Raw genomic sequence first — 23,758 nt, forward strand, 5'->3', positions numbered from 1 at the left:
TCCTAGAATTCACTACCGAAAGGAGTGTTTGGAGCCAATTGAAGAGTACCATCCAAAAGAGAAATACATGAATTCTTAAAAAGCTTACACAGGGCCATGAGAAACAAGCAGGGGTGTAAGCTAGCATAAACATTTTGAGTTGAATGGTTTCATTCCATGATGTATCATTCTCTTAGCAAATGTGATGGTCAGTAGCAGAAGAAAGGCTTGCACTGTTTCTTTCAGTTATAGATCCTCACAGATTTTATTGTAGCCAATTGAGTGGCAATTTAAGGTTACACAAGATCCAGCACAGCATGCACCCTGTCTATGGAACCTACGACGTATGTGAGCTGGGCAAGCAACAACATACTTCGCTAAACAGATCAAATATCCTCACTATGGCAGCAGAGTCCAAAGCGGGGAATCCAAATTAGGATATCTAATGTACAGGAAGAAAATTGGGATTTTAGAGAGAAAGATTAAAAAAAAGAAAGAGAATATTAAGAAAAAATCTCCAGCTGTAATGAGAATGAGACTTCACATTTATAAAGGTAAAATTTCAGTGCTGCAGAGGTGGTTCAATAATAATTAGGACACAAAATACAGTTGAAAATTAATATACTCCTGAAAGCAGCAACTCTACACTTTTCCAATGTATTTAATGGGCAACAAATCAGTAAATCATGCAAGTTCATATCCTTTAAGTATTTGAATGTTGAATCTATTGACACAGTTCCAATGTAATGAAGATTCAGAAGGAGCAATTGTGTTTTAGGTTTAACCATATATGCATGTTCACCAGAATTTGGTGTCCACAGAAGATTTGCTTTGGTAGCACATCTCAGGCATTCTGACTGTATGATCAGACCAAGTCAGTTTCAAATGTCTCAGTTTCATTTGGAAACTTGGCATGCCAGCTCACCTGAGCACCTTTGCTGCTTGTCATCATCTGGCTCTATAGTCCAAGTCTCTCATTTAGAGCAGTGTAGGCAGGACCATGACCTTATACATTTCAGTTTGGTCAGAAGACCTTTTTTCTTACCCCCTCAGACTGAAGTTAGACATCTGCCGAAGGCTGTAGTTTCTTCGGCAATTCTTGCTTGTGTCTCATCATCAATCTAGATGCTTCAGTGTACTGCCAAGAAAAATGAACCTTCTGACAGGTTGAGCTTTGAGATACAACTTTCCTGGAGCAAGTTGGTATATCACTTCCATTTTTTCAAGCTGATCATTAAGCCAAAGCTATCACAAGTTAACATTGTGTTGCATGTTCAGCTCTGAACCATCATTTTCTGCGCAATCACCAGCAAACAGGAAGTGGCGAATTATTTGAAGATGTTAGTTTTTGCCTGGATTAATTTCTGTTTGAATGGTGCCCATCCATGTGATAACTGATTTCAATGCTGGGAACATGCAAGGTATCAGAGAGCACACGATGGACAAAAAGAGTTTTCAGAGGCTTGGTGCTAGCAATCAACCCATTTAACTCCATTTGCTACAACGAATGGTTCATCATCTGGAAGAGCGCTCAGCATTAAGATTAATAACTTCCTGAGCTCACAAGGGTAAATGTCACCAGCTTTTCTCTGCCACCTCTCTCTCACTCTAACTCTGCCACTATATCCAACTCCCATCAAGGCTCATGGCCTACACCTCCCACTGTTATATGCAGCATCTTCTACCAATGGCACAATCATGTGGCACATATACAACAGGAGATTGTATGTGTGTTAGGAGGACTGAGACTTCTCAGCTCACCCACCAGTCCCACACCTCACACCCCCACTTTACCCTCTTTGAGTATGCCAGCAGCCTTTTTTAAAATTTCTATTGTAGATATTTTTAAAGCAACATGTTCAGGGATATTATTATACATCTCTGGAGCAGGTGGGACTTTAACCCAGGTCTTCTGGCTCAGAGGTGGAGACACTACCTCCAAATAAGTACAGCTCCCTCATTTGTTTTGTCCACATAAGGTTCAGCTGAGGACCAGAAGCAACAAAGGTAGCATTTCATACAGTGAATCACAGACTCGGCCTCTCAGTCTAGGAGAATCCCCTGCCCCACTCCAAAAAACCTTTATCTTCCTTTTTGCTTTTCTCTCCCTGTCAACGCTATGGAATTTGTGCCTAATCATATTTCCACCCAACCCTCTTATTTAACATTTCATTTCAACTTCTCATTTCTCCTCTTAGCTAAGCTATAGGTGAGTTCAGTGAATAATACCAAGCACTGTGATATACTGTCCACCATCAGTGTGGTTGTGACCATCCATGACCTCCTTTCCCAGAATGTAATTTGTCCCTTCCAATGCTGTGTCACCTCCCATGCTTATATTTTTAATTTCACAATGACTGTCCTCTCTGCATCCTAGCATGCTGCCTCCATTCCCCACAAATGACTTGTCCAACTTCCCAACAACTGCAATTGCCCTTGACAACTCCTCTTGACTTTCAGTGAACAGACTCCAAGGACTGACCTGGGCCAACCTATCTGACCAATGTGAAATGACAGCCCCAACTGATGACTGACCTGACCCTCACCAATATCTGTATAGCTCCCTGAATGTCTTACCCTTTAATCCCTGGAGTGGTCACAGTTGAATTGAAAGATTGACTGTAGCCCATCCCTGGACTTCTGTGGTATGTAACTCCTGACCCTGAATGCCTCATGTAGAAAACCATTGATGTCCCAACCCCTGGACTGAATTCAGAACACGCCCCTGCCTTACTGTGCCAAATACCCTGACTGACCATAGTGACTCTTGACTTGACTGAGGACTATTCCCCTTAGACTTTCAGACATGGCCACTTATTTGAAGCACAGTTTGTGTGCTTGCTTCATACTCTCCTGTCACATAGTGCTGTTGAGGCTGGAGAAGTAGTAATGGGGAACAAATAAATAGTGGGGAAACTGAATTGGTACTTTGCATCAGTCTTCATGGTGGAAGACATGAGCAGCATATTAGAACTTCGAGGTAAGTGTCGTGGCCATCATTAAAGAAAAGATGCTAGAGAAGCTGAAAGATCTGAAGGTGGATAAATCACCCAGACACGATGGACTATACCTCCAGGGCTCTGAAGAAGGTAGCTGAGGAGATTGTGGAGGCATTCCAGAGGACTGGAAATGGCTAATGCAGTACCCCTGTTTAAGAAGGGAGACAATGCAGAAGATGGGAAATTATAGGCTGTTGAACCTGACCTCAGATGTTAGTAAGATTTTAGAGTTCATTATTGAGGGTGAGATTGCAGAGTACTTGGAAGTGCAAGGTAATATACGGCTGAGGTAGCATGGCTTCACCAAGAGGAGATCAGGCCTGACAAGTCTGTTAGAATTCTTTGAGAAGGTAATGAGTAAGTTAGACAAAAGAGATCCAGTGGACGTGATATGTTTGGATTTGTACAAGGCCTTTGACAAGGTGCCACACAGGAGGCTGCTAAATAAGATAAGAGTCCATGCTGTTTGAGGCAAGGTATTGTCAGGAAAGAAGATTGGCTGACTGGCAGAAGGCAGAGAGTGGGGATAAAGTTGTCTTTTTTGGGATGCCAGCTGGTGACTAGTGGAGTTCAGAAATCTGAAGCACAAAAAGATTTAGGGGAATCCTAATTCAGGATTCTCTAAAGGTTAACATGCAGCTTTAAGGCAAATGTAATGTTAGCATTCATTTCAAGAGCGCTAGAGTACAAGAACAGAGATGTACTTGCTGAGGCTGTAGAAGGTTCTGGTCAAACCGCGTTTGGAATATTGTGAGTGGCTTTGGGCTCCATATGTAGAGGAGGATTTGCTGCCCTTGGAGGGGATTCAGAAGAGGTTTACAAGAATAATCCTGGTGATGAATATTATGACAGGGGGCAAATCCTCCTGCTTAATTTAAACCAGCGACACAGAAAAGATTTATCCTGTGCAGTAATCTGTGAAAATTCGAGAGGCCAAGAACGATTTAAAGTAAAAATTAACAACTTTATTTCTTAAAGTATAACAGAGAATAATTAACTAACAACTATTTACAATTTCTTCCTCTAACCTATCTTTTACCTTCCCCTTCTATTATACTAGTCTGATAAAACCCCCGATTAAGATTTACTAAAAATTCAAATTTTCAAAACCAACCAGATGTCGTATCTTCTCTTATATCTTCATGGTCTTCTTTTCTTCTTCTTAGGGATTTCTGTTTCACAGGTTACTGATCAATAAAGGTACCTTTAAGAGAGCTATTCTCTGGGCAGTCTGCAGATGCTGGTGGCTTTGTAGTTCTCCCCCCAGCTGTTCAATTTTCCCTGGTCTTATACCCCCAAAGCATCAGATTGTGTGATTGGCTTTTAAGATTGTCAATATACTAAATTCAAACTTATTTGGAGTTTGGTATTTTTCGGGGTATAATTTAACCTTGATTGGCCTAATTCAAATTTGTTTTGTCATCCCCGGGCAACCAGCTAATCAAATTGTTCGGCCAAATGTTACATTATATCTTGTTCAGAACACTTGGTGCTGTGTCAGGTAGTTCTGTTAGCTTTTAACTCTCTTAAAGATACAGTACACCCACATCTTCATAACACCTCCCCCCAATAAGAAAAAATGAACCATCATAATGAAAAGATGGCTACTTTTTTCTATTCCTTAAACACATTACCTGAACATACTGATAACTTTAATCTAAGTTCACCTTAAAGTTCACTCTCTTAAAGGTACAATACACCCACATCTTCATACATGAAGGTCTTGTTATATGAGGAGCAGTTGAGGAATCTGGGTCTGTACTTGATGGAGTTGAGAAGGATGAGTGAGTATCTCAATGAAAATTACAGAATACTGGGAAGCCTGGATACAGCAGACATGGAGAAAAGGTTTCCACTGGTTGGTCTTGAGGACACAACCTCAGAGTGAAGGGCTGACCCTTTAGAGCTGAGGTGAGGAGAAATTCATCAACCAGAGGGTGGTGAATCTGTGGAGGGCTGTAATGGTCAAGATATTTGAGATAGAGATAGAAAAGTTCTTGATTAGTAAGGCAATCACAGGTTGGAGGGAGAAGAGAGGAGAATGGAGTTGAGAAACATATTAGCCATGATCAAATTATAGAACAGACTCCATGGGCCAAATTGTTTAATTCTGTTCTCATATCTTATGGTATCATCTAGCCATAGAAACCTCTCTTGGAAAATTGAATTTTCTTTTCTTACAGATGGGAATCTATTTTTACATTCTTGCCACATTTTCCCAGCTGTCTTATCCATACTAACATCATTCAGAGGCTGGGAAAATTCAGCCCTATGTTTCTCCCATCAAATTTATCATAATGAAAGGAAGTTTCTAGGCAGAAGGGAAGAGTAGAGCTAAACAACTCAAGGATGTTCCATCAAAGACACAGTGTTGGGAGAGACCAGTATTGAAAGGCTTGAGAAGACCCCAGGTTGAGAGAGAGAGAGAGAGAGACATACACACAGAACTAACAAAATGAATATAGGCATGTGGAATAGAGGAATATGAAAGCAGAATGTAACAAAGCAATTCAGTAATTTAACTCTATAGGGAAAACAGAAAGATGTCTGAATACATTATCTATTTAATGAATGTAAAGGTCAGTTGTGAGGCTCCAAACAGTCTGACTAAAATATTTTCTGCTTCTGGGACGATTTCTGCACCTTACAACTAAGTGTATTTGTACTTCTGTAAAAAACTTGCACTGGAATTTGAGTGTGAACCTTCATGAGTGTTGGGCAAGCAATGTTTATTAAAGATGATTGATGTAGGTATTTTCTATGTAATATTTGTATGTCATTATAACTCCTGAATGAAATACTAATTTCACTTGTGCATTAAACAGATGCAAAGATATTGTCTCCAGCTCATTCTACTTGTGAGTGGCAATATGAGACATGCACCAACCCATGCACCAGAACCTGTAGAGATCCCACAGGCAACATTTGTCAAACTCTACCAAGGTACGTGCACAATAGAAATATATGAATAGATTATAAACTCTTGGAAACCTCCAAGCGGCTACTGAATGGATATGAAATATTCCAATCACAAATCAAAGCAATTTAGAAGGTAGAAACTTATTTGTTTATTTCTCAAATAAGTTTTTCAAGGAATTAGAACTGAGCAAATGCTGTCAAAGACTTCATTGTGGTGTTGTGTTGTGCTATGATGTAAGACATTGCAAGTGCCTGTTAACCATTGCACAGTAAGATCCTGTGAAAAGCTCTTTCCTCAGGGTAAAGGGAGGGTAAAAAAATTCTGTGGTGTAGAGAACTACCTCCATAGTTGCAATGAAGTGCAAGAAAACATTGCCCATGGATTGATCTGAAGTTTAGTATTTGGAAAATGAACACAAATTTGAAAATATTTCAGAGTCAGATGAATTTTTTACAATTACTGCTCAACTAACTGCCCAAATCAGAAACTGCAGTCTTTGCAAACACATTCTCTCAGTCTGAAAACATATCAGTTTTTCATAACTGCATGTTGTAGATTTAAAAGGAAAATTATTATTCACACAAGAATGGGAATGTAGTACCAGAGAGATCAAATATCTCATAGTGCAGACTTTTTCATATTGAACAAAACATGACTTTGCAGATGCATGGTTCCATTGAAATGGTCACCTTTGTCATGCATGCAATATGTGAAATAAAAGTTCTGTTGCCTGAGCTGTAAATTCACAATTCACTTGCATCTTTGTTTTCTGACTTCACGGTATTTAAATTAATTCTCTTAAAAGCATTTCTTCGTTTTCATAGTGCAAGACCATATTATGTGAAAATGCAAAGAAACAGCAGTACAACTAGGCCAACTAGGAGTGAGTAGCACATGTTCTGTGAGATAATTTATATCCACATGCAAAGTGCAACATTAACGTAACAAAGTACTCTTTTTTGAATTGGGTTGACATTTTACCATCTGATACACACACTTGTATAAAATTCCATTTACTATTTTCGAAAATATCCAGTAAAAATCCAGACTTTTGAGATAATTTTACTTCAAAAACAGTAAGAAAACAAGTTGACTGAAAACATCAAATGCTGAGATCACAGCATCCATTGAGAGAGAGAGCAAGCTAATGTTTCGAGTCTAGATGACTCTTCATCAAAGCCATCTAGACTCGAAACATTAGCTTGCTGTCTTTCCATGGATGCTTACTAGTATCTGAAGGAAACAAGTTAAGTTAACTGGTTAATTTTAATCATTACAAAATGTGCTTGTGCTTTTTCTTTAATCTAAGAATTTACAAATATAACTTATTGAGAAAACAATGGTATTTTGTTGCATAAGTACATTTTAAATGATTATGTTGGTTGGTCGAATGAACGATGGCATAGCATTTACATTGTTTTTTCCTTTATGCAGGAGCTTAAATCTTGTGAAGAGCATGCATGTATCATTTATGTTTTTTTTCAAATTGGGACAGGTGATGACACATCAGAGTTTGGCTAAGATATTATTTTTCTTCCTAAACTTTTGAATCTTTATTGTCATGCACTGTTTACAGACTGCTGCAAAACTGGCAGATATGACAATGGTTTACTTGTATTACCAGTAAGTGGTAATATTCACAAAAATGAACTCATACCCCTCAGATTCCCCACACCCCCATATCCATTTTGCTCCCTCCTCACCACACACATACAGATGCAGAAACATACACACCAATATCCAGCCCATCTTCCACATTGGGCCATGTCCAATTCAGAGGCAGTTTCAAGAATATTTATTTTACAACTGAGTATAATTTAACTATCTCATTCTGGTGAGCTGATTGCAGACATGATGTGGTTAGCACTGCTGCTTGACAGTGCCAGGGACCTGGGTTCGATTCCAGCCTCAGGCAACTGTCTGTGTGGAGTTTGCACATTCTCCCTGAGTCTGCGTGGGTTTCCTCTGGGTGCTCCAGCTTCCTCTCACAGTCCAAAGATGTGCAGGTCAGGTGAATTGGCCATGCTAAATTGTCCATAGTGTTCACGGTTGTGTAGGTTAGGTACATTAGTCAGGGCTAAATATAGGGTAGGGAGAACAGGTCTGGATAGGTTACTCATTGGACGGTCGGTGTGAACTTGATTGGCTGAAGGTTTAGATCAGAGTGGAAAAGCACGGCAGGTCAGGCAGAATCTGAGGAGCAGGAAAATCGACGTTTCAGGCAAAAGCCCTTCATCAGGAATTGATTGGCCGAAGGGCCTGTTTCCACACTGCAGGGATTCTTTGATTCTATATTGTTTATAAAAAGAAAGACTTGGACAAAAGCAACAGTAACAATTTAATATTGATAGGTTGAAATTTTGCTGTTATAGTTTTTGGGCAAATGATCTTCGAATGGATCCAGCATAATAGAGCAAATAAGTTAAACAGATTACATTTTCACCACTAACATGCAACAACTCAACAGTGAAGACATGGTGATTTAAGAGTTTTTTTGCATAAATCTTGGTTGTAAGCTCTTAGTAAAATTGCTGAACTCTCAACACTATTTAATCATAGGTGTAAAGTATAATCATATTGTATCAAAGTAACGCACTAACCTGAAAATCTGCATACTGAATTATCTTCTATTCTTTTCTCAATCAACACCTCTGCAAACTTAATACGACTTCATTTCCAGATTTTTTCTTTGCACAGCTGTATAAATTTCCTGTATTCTTCTATAATATTTATCCCACCATGATATTGTTCAATAAACACAAAATAATATTTATGAATTTTTTTAGAAGAATCCATCAACATTAATCTCTATGTGAGGTCCATTCTTCAATTTAAAAAAAATTGAAATACAAATCCTCAGGCATGTCATGTATGCATGTGCCGTGTCTAAGAATTTAAGAATCAGTTTATTCCTTAGGACTGTCAGATCCAAGACCCACATCCATCTGTGCACATTCGCAACATTTCATTCTCATCTCGCTATTTCTTCAGCTATTTTGGGCTCTCTCTGAATAATGTCAGCTTTAGACAACTGAATGACCATGACAGTTTTTTGATATCACCAACATGTCTCCTGTTATACATCTGCAACAAATATTACCAACTTTTATTCAATAAGTTGGAATGAATAGAGACAGTGTACACTAAAATATTTTTGAATTCACACAGTTTTTAATTTTTAGGATTATAGTCATAATAGAATTTCTCCCCCACTATTTTTCTCTACATCTTCCAAAGAAATGTTGACTTGAACAAACAGTTAGTTATTAACCATGAAGAGAAGCACAAATAAACTCTTTCTGTCCTAACCCAATATCCAAATACAATAAATGTACTCCCCATCACGTATTACTGGATGTTGATTAGTTGTGTTAACTTTGGTTATTTCACCTCAGTTTTGCAGAGGTTAGATGAGGTGTGCAGGTTTCATTGCTGAACTGGTTGAATGAGCATCAGTATATCAGGGAGTGAACACGCAATTTTTTCCTCTTAAACTTAAACAGTTATATATAATCGCAAATTGTGCATACTTGCATACAGTTGTAATTTATTAATACTTCCAACAACTTCAAAGGTAATATTTATACATAAGTAAATTCTTGTATTGCCCGAGAATGCCACATTCAATACCTTCTTGCAGGACTGGTTTCTAAATTTGTAGAGATAAAGCCCAGTGCCTAAAGCCAGTAGATTAGCCAGCTGCACATTCTTAAGCCCCACTTTTAGATATCTGAAAAAGTACATACTTATATAAGAAAATAAGACATATTATTAAATAAAGCCACACAGCACTCAGTACCTTCCTAAATAGGACTACAATTGTCACTGCTCTAGAGACAAGATATTGACACATGTTTGTCAGCATGGCCCAGTTGGTTTTCAGGAGCTGATTTAGATTTATAAAAATAACCATATATAAACATTTTTTTGAATGTGGAGGATAAATGTTTATCTTCATCACCTAAGAAGAGGAATCCAAGTAGTTTTATACAAATCATTAGGAGAGATGATTCAGATGTCCCTTAACAAACCTGTATCTAATTCCTCCTCTCCTGTTAGCAGTGACTCCTTGTAACGTTACAGTTCGGTGCAATGCACCAAATTTCAGAACCCTATCTAAGTTTTCAGAGTGCCCAAGTAGCTGAAGGAACAGCAAGCAGATAAAATCAGGGATGTTCAAAAGATTAGAATTTAAAACATCCACAGTTCAGGAAATTAATTTAGATGAATGTTGCAGCTGGACCATGGTATTTCTTTTTCCTAATCCTGGGCCACATAGGATTGAAATAATTTTGATGCTGCACAAATGCTTTTAAAATGTACTTTGTTTATAATGCTGTCTTTAAATTGTTCTACACTGTCCTGGGTATGAGTGATGTTGGACTTGAGATTCTGGCATGTTGTTCTACACCAAAAACTCAATTATCCCATGAAGAGTTAAATTACAATGGCAGTGAAACATTAGTTTGTCATAATTTGAACTTCAAATTCCTGCATAATTTATAATGGGATTTTCTACATTAATGGGAGTATTTTCTGTTTTTAAACAAAGTGGACACCACTGGATTTAGTTCAACTAAATCTAGCATGTCCAACTATATGATGAAAAGATTAGGAAATCATAAGAATTGCAATATAACAGATAAAGGCTATTCACATCGAAATTGTGCCGGCTTTCCAAATAAACAATGTATGATAGTTGAGGCCAAACCAGCACGTTGTACAAGATCAAAAACCCCTTTTTCATTCGTGTTCTATGCTCATATTAAATGAGCCAAGGATGCTGTATGCTTTATTAACCGTGCTCTCTCTCTTAAGCTACCTGCCACCTTCAATGATTTGTGCATATTTGTACCTGGGGCTGTCTGTCCTTGCACTCCCTTTGTATTTACACCCTTTGAAGTATATTGTCTACCTGTAAGCTTCCAAAATGAATCACATCACACTTCTCTGTATGAAATTTCATCTGCCACTACTCCATTCATTCCACACTATCCTTCCCATAGATTGTATTACTTCCAAAGTTTGTATTTTCTGCAGATTTTGAAAATGTGCCCTGTCTTTAGGTCATTATTATTTGTTAGAAAAGGGATCCAAGAGCCACTGTTGGGAAAGTTCAATAACCTTCATCTAATCTCAGAAACATTCCTGAACCAGTACTCCCTGTTTCCTGACACTCAGAGAATTTTGTATTGGTGTTGCCACTTTCTCTTTTATCCCTAATTAGGATTAGGGAATGTACAGGAAGCAACAGGTTTGTTCATTTCATTGGAGGATAGAACAAAGTTTTTTTTAATGTATACATTGTTCATGAGATGGGAGCATTGCTGGAAAGGCAGTAGTTTATTGCCATCCCTAATTGCCTGTAAGAATGTGATGATAAGCTTAACTGCTGTAGCCTAGGTGATTTAGATACAACCACAGTGCTGGTAAAGAGGGAATTCAGGATTTTGACCCAGTAACTAAAAGATGACAATGTAGTTCCAAGTCAGGATGGAGTGTGACTTCAAGGGGAACATGGCGATGGTGTTCCCTTGTGTCTGCTGTCCCTGCTACATGGTAGAGGTAAGGGAAAGAAAATAACTTACATCAAAAATCAAACAGATATTGGAGTCCCTACTGATGATTATTTGAAGATGTTCTGTCACAATGAGCAAGGTAAGTCAGATTTTCAGACATACTTAAAAGGTCGAACTTGAATCTAAATTTCAAAAGGATCATGCCACAGTATGAATGATCTGTACAGCCATCTAAAGACTACAATTTTTGATAAAATGTTGGTTAAAGGACAGAACATAGTAGTGATTCCTGAATGTTTTGGACTATAAGCATCAATAAAATGGTCTCTCTTAGGTGTCTAATTCAGGACCACAGCTGTCCTCAATATTTCTAAATAATTTGGATTTGACTATACTGTAAATACTTAACTAAAATGTGTTCCTTAAGGAGTACTGGAATAATCCAATTTTGTTTTCTTAAGTGTGGAAGGCTGTGTACCTCACTGTCCACTCAATATGGTGTTTGATGAAGATACACAGAGATGTGTATATCCAGAGGATTGTAAGTGGCTATTTTATCTTTGTTTTCCTGCACATAACTGAAGTTGAAATGTGCCAAAAATTCCCGGACAAAATGCAAAGTAGTGTAGATATTGGGAATATAAAACAAACTGTAAGAGAACAGTGGAATTATACAAGATGGTCAGTCAGTGAGATCAGATAAGTTTACATTTTCAGGCATACTCCTGCAGAAATCTAGAGTTGAATTTGTTATCCTTCCCTCAAGTCTTTCCGTCCTGTTTTTCCATTTATATATATGTTTATAAGTTGGCCTGTACCTTGGAGTGAAATCAAGTCTTGATTGAAAAGATCAAATGAAAGACACTTGATTGAAAATATAATGGTCCGATGTGAAGTGGGCAAACCTATTCTGCTTTCTAAAGAAAATGATTAGGTGCACAAAATAGAACTCTCTCACTCTTTAAATCAAAAATATGTAAATATATGATACATGTTAAGTGGAGCTGAGGTATGTTGCTTTGGGATTTAATAGTGAGACAGATTTAATCCACTCTCAAACAATCTGCTTTTGAGATTCAAGTACTTAATGTTGACACTGAGTGCTTGAAACAAAGTACAAGCACACAAATACAACATTAAATGCACGTGAATGATACCCATAGATATTGCTGTGTATTAATGAACATATTCAACAGTGCTATTTAATGAACAACATGCTTATAAAAGAATCAAGTTAATTGTATGTTTGGATACCGTAATGTGAAATAGAAAACAAGGAATGTACCTTTTCCTAAGATGCAAGGCTATATGCAACTATAAAGTTTGAGGGTTAATTCCTGATTTCTGTTTAAACAGATGATGCCAATTTGTTTCAGCAGGATGTGCTACAGCTAACATTGGGGCTTTTAGGGTTGCATAAATGAATATGTCTTATACTCTGATCTGATCAGTATCAATTAGCAGATATTAGGAAGTGTACACGTAAAGGCAAAATGGGCTAGGCTTTGTATTTCTCTCAAAAATAAAACATTTGTAAGCATTCCTTATCTAGACTGTCTTGTGATTAATGGTCACTGCACAAGATACATAAACTCCTGAATCGAGGTTTACAAATATGACACCCAATCGGAGTTCACTGAAGAGAATTTACATAATTTTTGAACTTGTTCTAACACTATCACATTTCAACTGTACTTTAATCAAAGCTTAAAATATCTGCCTAATTTATCTGCTGAAAAAGTGTTGAGCTCTAAGTACAATGAGTAATATTTGAGAATGAATTTGTTAGCATAAATGAATGCTGAATCTCAAATCTGAGCCCAATAGGACACTGGACAATTTTTTTCTGTGCAAAGTCCATTCCTGAGTGTTCTTATGCACCAGCCACTGGAAGTAAATGTATGGTGCAGCAACAATAATGAAGGCAAAGTTAATATTGATCTTCATAGCGAGAGGATTGAGTACATGAACAAGGATGTCTTGCTGTAATTATACAGGCCATTGGTGAGGCTACAACTGAAAGGTTGTGTGCAGTTTTGATCTCCTTATCAGTCGAAGGATGTTCTTACTATAGAGGAAATGCAGTGAACATTTACCAATTTGATTCCTGGGATGGCTGGGCTGATGCGTAAAGAGAGATTGAAGTTGAAACTTTATTGCTGGAACAGCACAGCAGGTCAGGCAGCATCCAGGGAACAGGAGATTCGACGTTTCGGGCACAGGCCCTTCTTCAGGAATGAGCAGAGAGTGTTCAGCAGGAGAAGATAAAAGGTAGGGAGGAGGGACTTGGAGGAGGGGCGTTGGAAATGTGATAGGTGGAAAGAGGTCAAGGTGAGGGTGATAGGTCGGAGTAGGATGGAGGCGGAGAGGTCAAGAAGAAGACTGCAGGTCAGGAAGGCGACCTCACTTTCTCCTGTATCCCATTGCAGACGACCTGCCCTCCCCCTGTCTGTATTCCATTGCAGACGCTCTGCCCTCCCACTGTCTGTATCCCATTACCGACGATCTGCCCTCCCCTGTCTGTATCTCATTGCAGACGATCTGACCCTCCCCCTGTCTGTATCCCATTGCAGACGCTCTGTCTCCATTTGACATCTTATTGAATGACTATCCTGGTGCATGAGCAAACTGAGCTCCATCTCCTTCATCCGGTTCATTAGAATAGATTGCAATTTGTTGATGATCTCATACAGATCCCTGAGGGCCTGTTCCATCCACAATCAATCTCCTGTTCCCTGGATGCTGCCTGACCTGCTGTGCTGTTCCAGCAATAAAGTTTCAACTTTGATCTCCAGCATCTGCAGACCTCACTTTCTCCTCCAAATAGAGATTGAGTCAATTAGGATTATATTGTAGAGTCATACAACATGGAAGCAGATGCTTCAGTTCAACTAGTCCACACTGACCATGTTCCTAAATTTGTCCCACTTCTCTGCATTTGGCCCGTATCCATCCAAACCTTTCTAATTCATGTACTTATTCAAATGTCTTTTAAATGCTGTAACTGTAGCTATATTCATCACATCCTTTGGCAGTTCATTCCACATACTAAATACTCTCTCTGTGAAAGGGGTGGGTGGGGTCTCAGAGAAACCTATAAAATTCTAACAGGATTAGATAGGTTAGATGCAAGAAGGATGTTCCTGATCGTGGGGGAGTCCAGATCCATGCTCACCATGTTTAAGGATTATGGGTAAACCTCTTAGTACTGAGACGAGGAAATATTCCTCCTCTCAGAGAGGGGTGAGCCTATGGACTCCACTATCACAGGAAGTGGTTGAGGCCAAAACATTATACTTTAAAGGGGAGGTAGATATAGCTCCTGTGGCTAATTGATTACGATATGTGGGTGTGAGAGTTGGGATTAAGATATTGGGCTTGATGATCAGCCATGATCATATTGAATGGCAGAGAAGGTACAAGGGGTCGAATGAGTTAATTTTGCTCCTATCTTCTATGTTTCTATGTAATACACCACACACAGGCAATATTGTAATATTTTCTTTACCTATTATAAGAAATAGTCCATTTTTCATCCAGTATATTGCATATGTAGAAGAAAGTTTAATGGTTGTAATTTAGTCAATGGAAATAATGTTTACTCATTTTTCAATAAAGCTCCTCAAATGACTATTTTGACTAGTCGGATTATGTTAGGAAAACAAAGTTGGTATAGGTTTCTAGTTTTATCCTATACTGCAGTGAAAACAAACATTTTTATTTATATATTTTTGGTTATTTATTTAATGGTTTATATTTTGGATGTATTGTATACAAAGTAAAACTTAATTACAAATTAATAGTTCTACCAGAAAGTACAATACAATGAGGGGGAGTTAAGTGGGGATGAGGCCAATGGGTTCCCCATGTTGCTCACAATCCTCCCTGGGGCTTGTTTGAAAATCTGGCCTCATGCACAGGATGGATGTTTCCTGCCCATGGTCAAATCCCCAAGTTAAATTAATTTTCATATTCTTAATTTTGTTCACAAAAAGACTGTGTTACTACTTGCACTTTTAAAATTCAATCATGCATCCTAATAACCAATTAGATTACAACAGAATAAAACTTCATCCACGCTAGAAAACAAAAGAGTCAAATTGCAATTAGAAATTTTAACAGCAAGAGCCAATTGGTTGAGTAGTAGAGAATTAGTGCAAAGCCCAAACCTATGTACACTAAATGTATTTAACTTCACATTGCTGAAACTATGTTAAAATTGTAGTGGTGAGGTACTAGTAATATACTTACTCTTTTTTTCTTAGGCATTAGACTGGCAGTTTATATTCAGCCTCCTAAATCCACAAGTGCACTGGCATTACCTGGAATATCCACTTCTGCAGCTTTTAATGGTTCAGTCCAAACATTGACAACACCTACCTTAAGCCAGTACACAGGTTCACTGGTGGCAACAAAGAGTTCAAAGACTACTGCTTCCATTCCAACAATAGAAATCCCTATAGGGACCCATCTGTCCAAAGTTCCAATAGGGACAACTACAATTTCTTCTCCAATTCCATTACTAACAGAAACAACAACCTTTGTACAAAAGACAACATCAGTAACATCACCTGCCACCGAACAAACCTTAGTGTCTAATTTCACTAAAAGTACAACATCACCCACTTCTGCACTCCCAGTTTCTTCAACAAAAATAATAACCACCTCAACAATAGCTTTGCCTGAAAGATCAACATTAGAAGAAACAACAACTGAATTACCAGCAGAATTACATTCCTTGTCCACATCAGTTGAACCAAAGCCTACCAAAAATATAACAACAACTTCAACGACTACTACAGGACTATTATCGTCAACAGCATCTGAAACTAGAACAAAATGGATAACTACAATTAAGACAATTTCTGCTCAAACAGAACAACTACCAAGGAAGACTTCCTCTTCCACAACTGTAGCATCTCCGTCAGTAGAAACAAAGCCAATGACACAGAAAACATCTCTACTTCCACCTTCAAAAGTGACCATGGCATATTCTACTTCAAAAGAACCGCAATCCACTATGCTTCCTCTCTTCACCAAGTTAATAACAAAAACCACGAGTTCTAGTTACCCACGCTTGACTTCCTTTTCTGCTGGAACATTGTCCTTGACAACTAAAAAGAGCAAATCATCAACTGCAGGGGTCCTTAGAACGTCAGCATCAACAGAAGCAATGGTGCACCCAGCATCTGAAAAATCTACAGCAATATCTTCTCCAACATTAGTTCCAATAACAGAAAGAAATGAAACAACTGCAAGAACTACCACAGAGCCTCTTTCAACAGAAAGGCCCACAACATATTCACTGAGCTCAAGAACGCCATCAACAACAGTTCCATCCATGACCTCTTCACCTTTAACTACTTTATTTACAACCTCCAAACAAACTACCCCAACATCTACTGCTAAGTTTTCTTCAACATCATCTACCATATTGTACTCAGAAACACCTGCCAAAGCATCAACATCTGTAATATATCCAATTACAACTAAAACAAGTACATCATTTTCTGTTGATTCATATCAATCATTATCTACAAAAGGACCAGAAACTAGTTCAACTGTCAAAATATTCAAACCTGTAACAACTCCACAGAGCACAGTAATGACCTCCAGTTCAACAACAGAAACACATATAACAAGTAAATTAACTTCCCTACAACCAATTACTACACACAAATCTACTTTCAGTACTTCCCCAGTTGATCAAAGCACAACTCCAGTTGATACTTCATCTGTTCTATTAACTACATCTCCAACTACAATAGCTCCAACATCTATAAGAGTATCTCCTATTTCTATTTCAACATCTAAAACAACCACTGCATCTACAAGATCTCAACTTGGGACAACTACAATGTTACCGACATTGTTTGTAACAAATACAACCTCAGAAACCCTCCAAGCAAAAACTGTTTCCGAGCTCACATCCAAAATGACAACCATTTCACATGTAAAAAATGTAACTACATCTGCTACACAACCTTCAGCAACTTCAACTACAGCTACCTCTATACGCAGTCTCACTGAAAAAATAACATCTGGAACAGTGGAAGTAGGTGTAACCAGACCCACCGTTCTTTCGTCTAAAGCACCATTAACAACAAAAACATCAACGGCTACAGCAAATGAAACATCCATTACAGGATTAGTTGTTACAACATCAGAAGGAGTTAGTAAGACATCAGAAGTTTTTACTCCAACAGCAACTTCTATTGGGACCACAAATATCACAGGAAAGACAGTATCGCCTCAGCAGCTTACAGGTAGCACAACACCCATATCTGCCCATTTGAATAGAACTGTTACCACTGAAAAGAAAGAAACCTCAGTCAAAGCCGTTCCTTCAACAACCCAACGTACAATTACTACTACCTCAGAATCAATTTTGTATACATTACATACTAATGCCACTTTGTCTCCAATTATTGTTCCTCATACATCAGTGTCTACAGTAGGTTCAACAATGTTCTCAACAAGTGCTTACACAACAGCTTTGACCATCCCACCAACTAGTCAATGTGTGGTAAGTAAAAGAACAAAGAATATTAATTATCAGTAATTACTTAGTTGAATACAAGGATACGTTCGGTGCGTTGTGATCGGTAGACGAAACAAAACAGGCTCTTCACTAATTGCAGATTCTGCTTATCACAGGTTTCGTAGTTTGCAGAGATAATCCCTGGTTTCATTTCTGCACTTTTGATCCTTTCCCCCCCCATCCTGCAATTCTTATCTCCAACAAGTGTGAGGTAACTGTATCATCTTGATTATAAAGACTGTGTACTTTAACCTCCATAATAATGCTCCCTCCATGCCTGACATAACCTATCTACAATCTAAACACAGTTCTATACCACTGTCACCTTCAGACATAACAGTCCTAAATTTTTGGGGGCTTCCACTTCAACATGTTCTATAAAGATGACCCCAGAGTCCATCCACCCTCTGTAAATGCTGCTGCCAGAATCCCAATTTTCACCATTGCTCTATGATCTTTATTGGTTCCCAGTTTATCAACACCTAGGTATAAAAAAATTAAATCCTTGTGTTCAAATTTCACCATGGCCTCCCCACTTTCTTCTCCTTCCACCAGCACCACCATCAGCCTCACCCCCATTCCAATTTCAAGACTTCAGCTTCACAATGCTGGAGGCATTTTGTGTTTTGCCTATTCTGGCCTTACATAATTTCCTATTTTCATATGTCTACCTTTTGTCTCTGTGCCTTTGACTGACTGGGCCTTAAGCTCTGTAATTCCCCATCTTATTCTCTGAGTCTCTTTCCTTCTTTAAGTCACCCCCAAAACCCTTGCATCTGTTGGGTGTCAAATTTTGTCTGACATTGCATCTGTGAAACACTCTGAAGTATTTTACAAAATAAAACATATATACTTTATGACCTTCCCACCATCATACGGTCAGAAGTGGAGCAGTTTGCTGAAGATTACACAATGTTAAGCACAATTGAAACTCTTCAGATACTGAACCAGCCCAGTCCCATATGTAGCATAACCTGGTCAACATCCAAGCTTGAGCTGATAAGTGGCATATAACTTCTGTGTCACATGAAGTTTATTGCTTTGATGTAAACAACTGCCATATTTTTGTTCAAATAGTGTTCATGTTGCTGTTCACCATTGTTGTACACTGGTATAGTAGATAATAGATGAAAGACGTTAGTGTGGGTTGTTTTCCCTCTAAAAGAAGTCAGTTACAAACCAATTGGCTTTGCAAAAGGCTACTCCACAGTGACATTATGCCATAACAACCAAAACATCAGATTTCTACCCAGTGGGAGGAAGTGGCTAAGGAGTTGGTGGCCAGTCAGAATTTCGCAAGAGTGTACTGGGCACTTTAGGGAGGCCAACATAGGATTCTGGGGATAGGTAGGTCAGGCCTTCTTGTTGAGATTGGAGGGATCAGATACCCTGAGCAGGGGGTGGGTGGAAAAGGTGAGAGGATGGGGCAAAGTTTGGGAGCAAGACAGTGATGCACAAAGTGGAGATGGTGGGGTGGGGGTGGGGGGATGGTGGGGTTTGGTATGCCTGATGAGCACAGGACATGCCTGTTCTTTCATTAACTTTGGTGAAAACAAATAGCCTGCTCGCTCTCATCTGCCTTTCCAGGACCCAGTGTAATTTGTCAGTGGCGGTGGAATGAAGCTACTTAATTGAAGTTGAAGATCTCACTTGGCCTAAAAGGCACGCTGACTGTTGCCTTACTTGTTCATTATATTGTGGTGGATTGCTTGGGGCTGGTAGGAAAGTGGTGGGCTAACGTTGTGCACACATGGCTCCCTCTGGAGGGAGCCATAAATATCTCCTCATAATTTTAGTCTTACCGCAATGTAAATTAATCTTGCTCTTCTAAAATGCTTTACAGATTCCATTTCCTCAGGATCTAGATGAGTGCATCAAAAATATATGTGTGGAAGGGCAAATAGTGCAAATCAATAGATCACATGACTGCCCTTACCTTGTGACTCCACCCAGCTGTGAGCTCCTTGGATTTGCTGTGCAGGTGAACGGTGACAAATGCTGTCCACAGTGGGAATGTCCATGTAAGAGATTTGGCTTTATTCTTGTGCTTTAATCTTAAAATGGTTAACATTTCATGTAGAATTATTCAAACTGATTTTGTTGTTGTAAAGCTATATATATCATAGAAACATAGAAAATAAAAGCAGGACTAGGCCATTTGGACCTTCAACGGCTCCACCATGCGATCAGAGCTGATCATCAAACTGTACCCTTTTGCTGCTTTCTCCCCATATTCTTTGATCCATTTAGCCCAAAGGACTTTACCTAACTCCTTCTTGAAAACACTTCATGTTTTGGCCTTGATTACTTTCTGTGGCAGAGAAATTCCACAGGCTCATCATGCTCTGAGTGAAGAAATTTCTCCTTGTCCCAATCTTAAGTCGTCTACCCCATATCCTTAGACTGTGACCTTAGTTCTGGACTGTTCAGTATTGGGAACATCCCTCCTGCATTAACCCTGTCCAAACCTGTTAAAATGTTTTATCTTTCTATGAGATTCACACTCATTCTTCTGAACAGAGTGCTCACTAATTTAGTTCATCAAGCGAATTTAGTGGATAAGATCTGTCCCAACATTGCATCATTGAAGTATACTGAAACACTACAGTTTTATTCAAAAAGTCAGTAACATTTTAGCCAAGTCAATATTGTAAGATCGACAACAGAAGACAGACTTGCCAATTCACAACTTCAAATTTACTTACATTACTGATTTCAGTTCCTCCTGTGCATAATCTTTAGTATTTACACCTACCTACAAATACATGTCATGATCACATACTCATGTCTAATTTGAAAAAAAAACTTAATAGGGCAACAGAAAAATCTTGGAAGTTATTATATACACAAGCCCTTAAAAATTTGCCTGAAAATAATGTTACATTTCAAATTAGCTGATATACTTGCAATTGAAGTGTAAATTCTTGCTGAAGAATAAATGCTAATATTAGCATTTTTGCAACAGTTTGTTAATATTACGGAGTATTGTGGGGTTATTTGGAGTATTGTGTGCAGTTTTGGGCCCCATAACCCAGGAAGGATGCACTGGCCCTGGAGTATGTTCAGAGGAGGTTCATGAGAATGGTCCCAGGAATGAAAAGCTTAACATATGAGGAATGTTAGAGGACTTTGGGTCTATATGTAGGGCGTCACAGTGGCACAGTAGTAAGCACTGCTGCCTCACAGCTCCAGAGACGCGGGTTCAATTCCTGGCTCGGGTGACAACTGTATGGAGTTTGCACATTCTCCCCGTGTCTGCGTGGGTTTCCTCCGGGTGCTCCGGTTTCCTCCCACAGTCCAAAAATGTGAAGGTTAGGTGAATTGGCCATGCTAAATTGCCCGTAGTGTTAGGTGAAGGGGTAAATGTAGGGGAATGGGTCTGGATGGGTTGCACTTTGGTGGGTTGGTGTGGACTTGTTGGGCCAAAGGGCTTGTTTCCACACTGTAAGTAATCTAATCTATACTCCTTGGACTTTAGAAGAATGGGGGGGGGGGGAATCTAATTTAACCTAATCTAATTTAATCTAATCTAATGTTGGGAAGCTGTTTCCATTGGTAAGAGAGACGAGGACCTGAGGGCACAACCATAGAGTAAAGACATGACCTTTCGAACCTTTTAGAAACTTCTTCAGCCAGAGAGTGTTGAATCTATGGAATTCACTGCTACAGAAGGCTGTGGAGACCAGGTCATTGAGTATATTTAAGACTGAGATGGAAAGGTTCTTGAGTATCAAGTAGAGAATGGGGTTGAGAAAATGATCAGTCATGATTGAATGGAAGAACAGACCCGATGGGCTGATTGGCCTAATTTCTGCTCCTATGAGTTCAAATGGCAGTAATAGTGGTCAATGAAGCATATATTATGTAATATGTATTTTGAACAATATATTCAGCCATTGTTGCATTAAAATATTTCTGAATATTTCAGTGCAGGTCAGAATAAACTTGTGTCAATGTATTTAACAGTAGTTAAACTTTATTTGCTAAATTTGTTTCTAATATTTTGATTCAAAGTATAGAACAGGTCATTTATGTGACCCTAAACTTCAGGGGAAGAGGATGAACAGTAGTCTTTAATCTCATATTTTAAATGCAAAAAAATCAATTCAAATTTTACATGGATATTTTAATGCCAATTGAGCTGACAAATTAATTCCAAAAACAAAACAGGTACAGAAATAACCCATTTTCATTTAACACTTGAAATTTAAGCTGCCTTAAACAAAAGCTAATGGTATTTACCTTATGCAATTTATTTACCTCACATCAGTAAGAGAATTTGCTTTGGTGAAATCATATGCATTGGTTTGCCATTCATGCTTGAACACATTTTCTAAAGACGTGTTTTAATTGCAAACCAGAAATGATGGAAGATATAAAGACAGACTGCAATGTAAATGCATCTGCTCTTACCCATACATTTAACAGTGATTATCTGATGATTATTTAAAAGGTGCTAATATCTTAATGCAATCAGAGGCAGCTGGAGCTTTCAGTTATTGACAAGTATTAATTAAAAAATAATAGACGTGTTTGTGTATCTGTAAATAATCTGTCTTCAATTAAGCTTTATTGTGGCTGATCTCACTATTGTGGTTAAGATGTGGAGGAGCCGATGTTGGACTGGGATGGACAAAGTTAAAAATCACACAACACCAGATTAGAATCCAACAGGTTTATTTGGAAGTACTAGCAGTCGGAGCACTGCTCCTTCATCAGGTGGTTGTGAAACAGGACCATAGACACAGAATTTATAATGAAAGATTACAGAATCATGGAAGTAAAATGATATATTTAACAAACCTTGATTGTTTTAATTTATTTATATAGCAATTGAGGTTTGTTAAATATATCATTTTACTTTCATGACACTGTAACCTTTTGCTATAAATTCTGGGTCTTATGGTCCTGCTTCATAATCACCTGATGTGCTCTAAAAGCTAGTGCTTCCAAATAAACCTATCGGACTAAAACCTGGTGTTGTGTGATTTTTAACTATTGTGATTAGCTTTGCACGATAATATTGTCCTCTTGCAACAATTCTCCAAGAAAATTACCACGAATATTTTTGACAGTTATTGCCCGAGCTGTGTGTAAAATAGCTCTTAGATATTAGCTTTCAGTTTGCCACAGTTTTATGTTGGCCAGACATGATTGACTCCTTCAGCCACAATGAAACACTTCACTGCCTTAATAAAGGTTCTTTGAATCTACCTTGTTAATTATTTGGTTGCTTTCCCCAATTACAAAATGGAGAAATCCATGAAGCTCAAGAAAACCTATAAGTTTAAGGACTTCAAAGTTACATTTAAAAAGCGTTAAAATTCACAAGTTATGCCAAATTAGACAGAAATAGTCATAATGGGAGAAAGAAAAAGATGACAATGCAAGCAGACTTTAAATTTAACTAAAATACATTAATTTCAATATAGTTACTATTTCAGTATAAATGTACTCCTGAAATTTGAGTATTTTGTTAATGTAATTTTTAAAATATTATACAGAGCTGAGCTGAGTCCAGCACATTAGTGTAGTCTGAGTGAAAAAGCTTTAATACATAAAAAAAGGGAATTGAATTAAGTATGTTTAAGAATAGTAACTTATATAAAATAGACAAGCTAATGTATGTGAATAGTAAAGGCAATAATGATTTACATGGCTCCAAGAGCTGGATAAATAGAAAACAAATTTTTGACTCATTTGCCATTACTATTTCTTCAATCCCAAGATGTGTTACATCATGAAATGTAAACAATGAAGCTAAAGGGAAAATAGAAGCAATGTGCTTAATATATCTTGG

The 23,758-nt window shown here is 38.2% G+C and overlaps 1 protein-coding gene across 1 annotated transcript in view; it reads left to right on the plus strand.

Moving 5' to 3' along the window:
• Nucleotides 1-23,758, plus strand: part of otog (otogelin) — a 217,220-nt gene that overhangs the window by 144,883 nt on the left and 48,579 nt on the right. Inside the window, exons 33-36 of the mRNA XM_043706414.1 lie at nucleotides 5,804-5,921; nucleotides 11,879-11,958; nucleotides 15,683-17,943; nucleotides 19,802-19,979. Coding sequence (XP_043562349.1) covers nucleotides 5,804-5,921; nucleotides 11,879-11,958; nucleotides 15,683-17,943; nucleotides 19,802-19,979 — 2,637 coding nt within the window. The remainder of the gene's footprint in view (nucleotides 1-5,803; nucleotides 5,922-11,878; nucleotides 11,959-15,682; nucleotides 17,944-19,801; nucleotides 19,980-23,758) is intronic.

Source organism: Chiloscyllium plagiosum, chromosome 16 (assembly GCF_004010195.1).
Source record: "Chiloscyllium plagiosum isolate BGI_BamShark_2017 chromosome 16, ASM401019v2, whole genome shotgun sequence".
Taxonomy (NCBI): Eukaryota; Metazoa; Chordata; class Chondrichthyes; order Orectolobiformes; family Hemiscylliidae; genus Chiloscyllium; species Chiloscyllium plagiosum.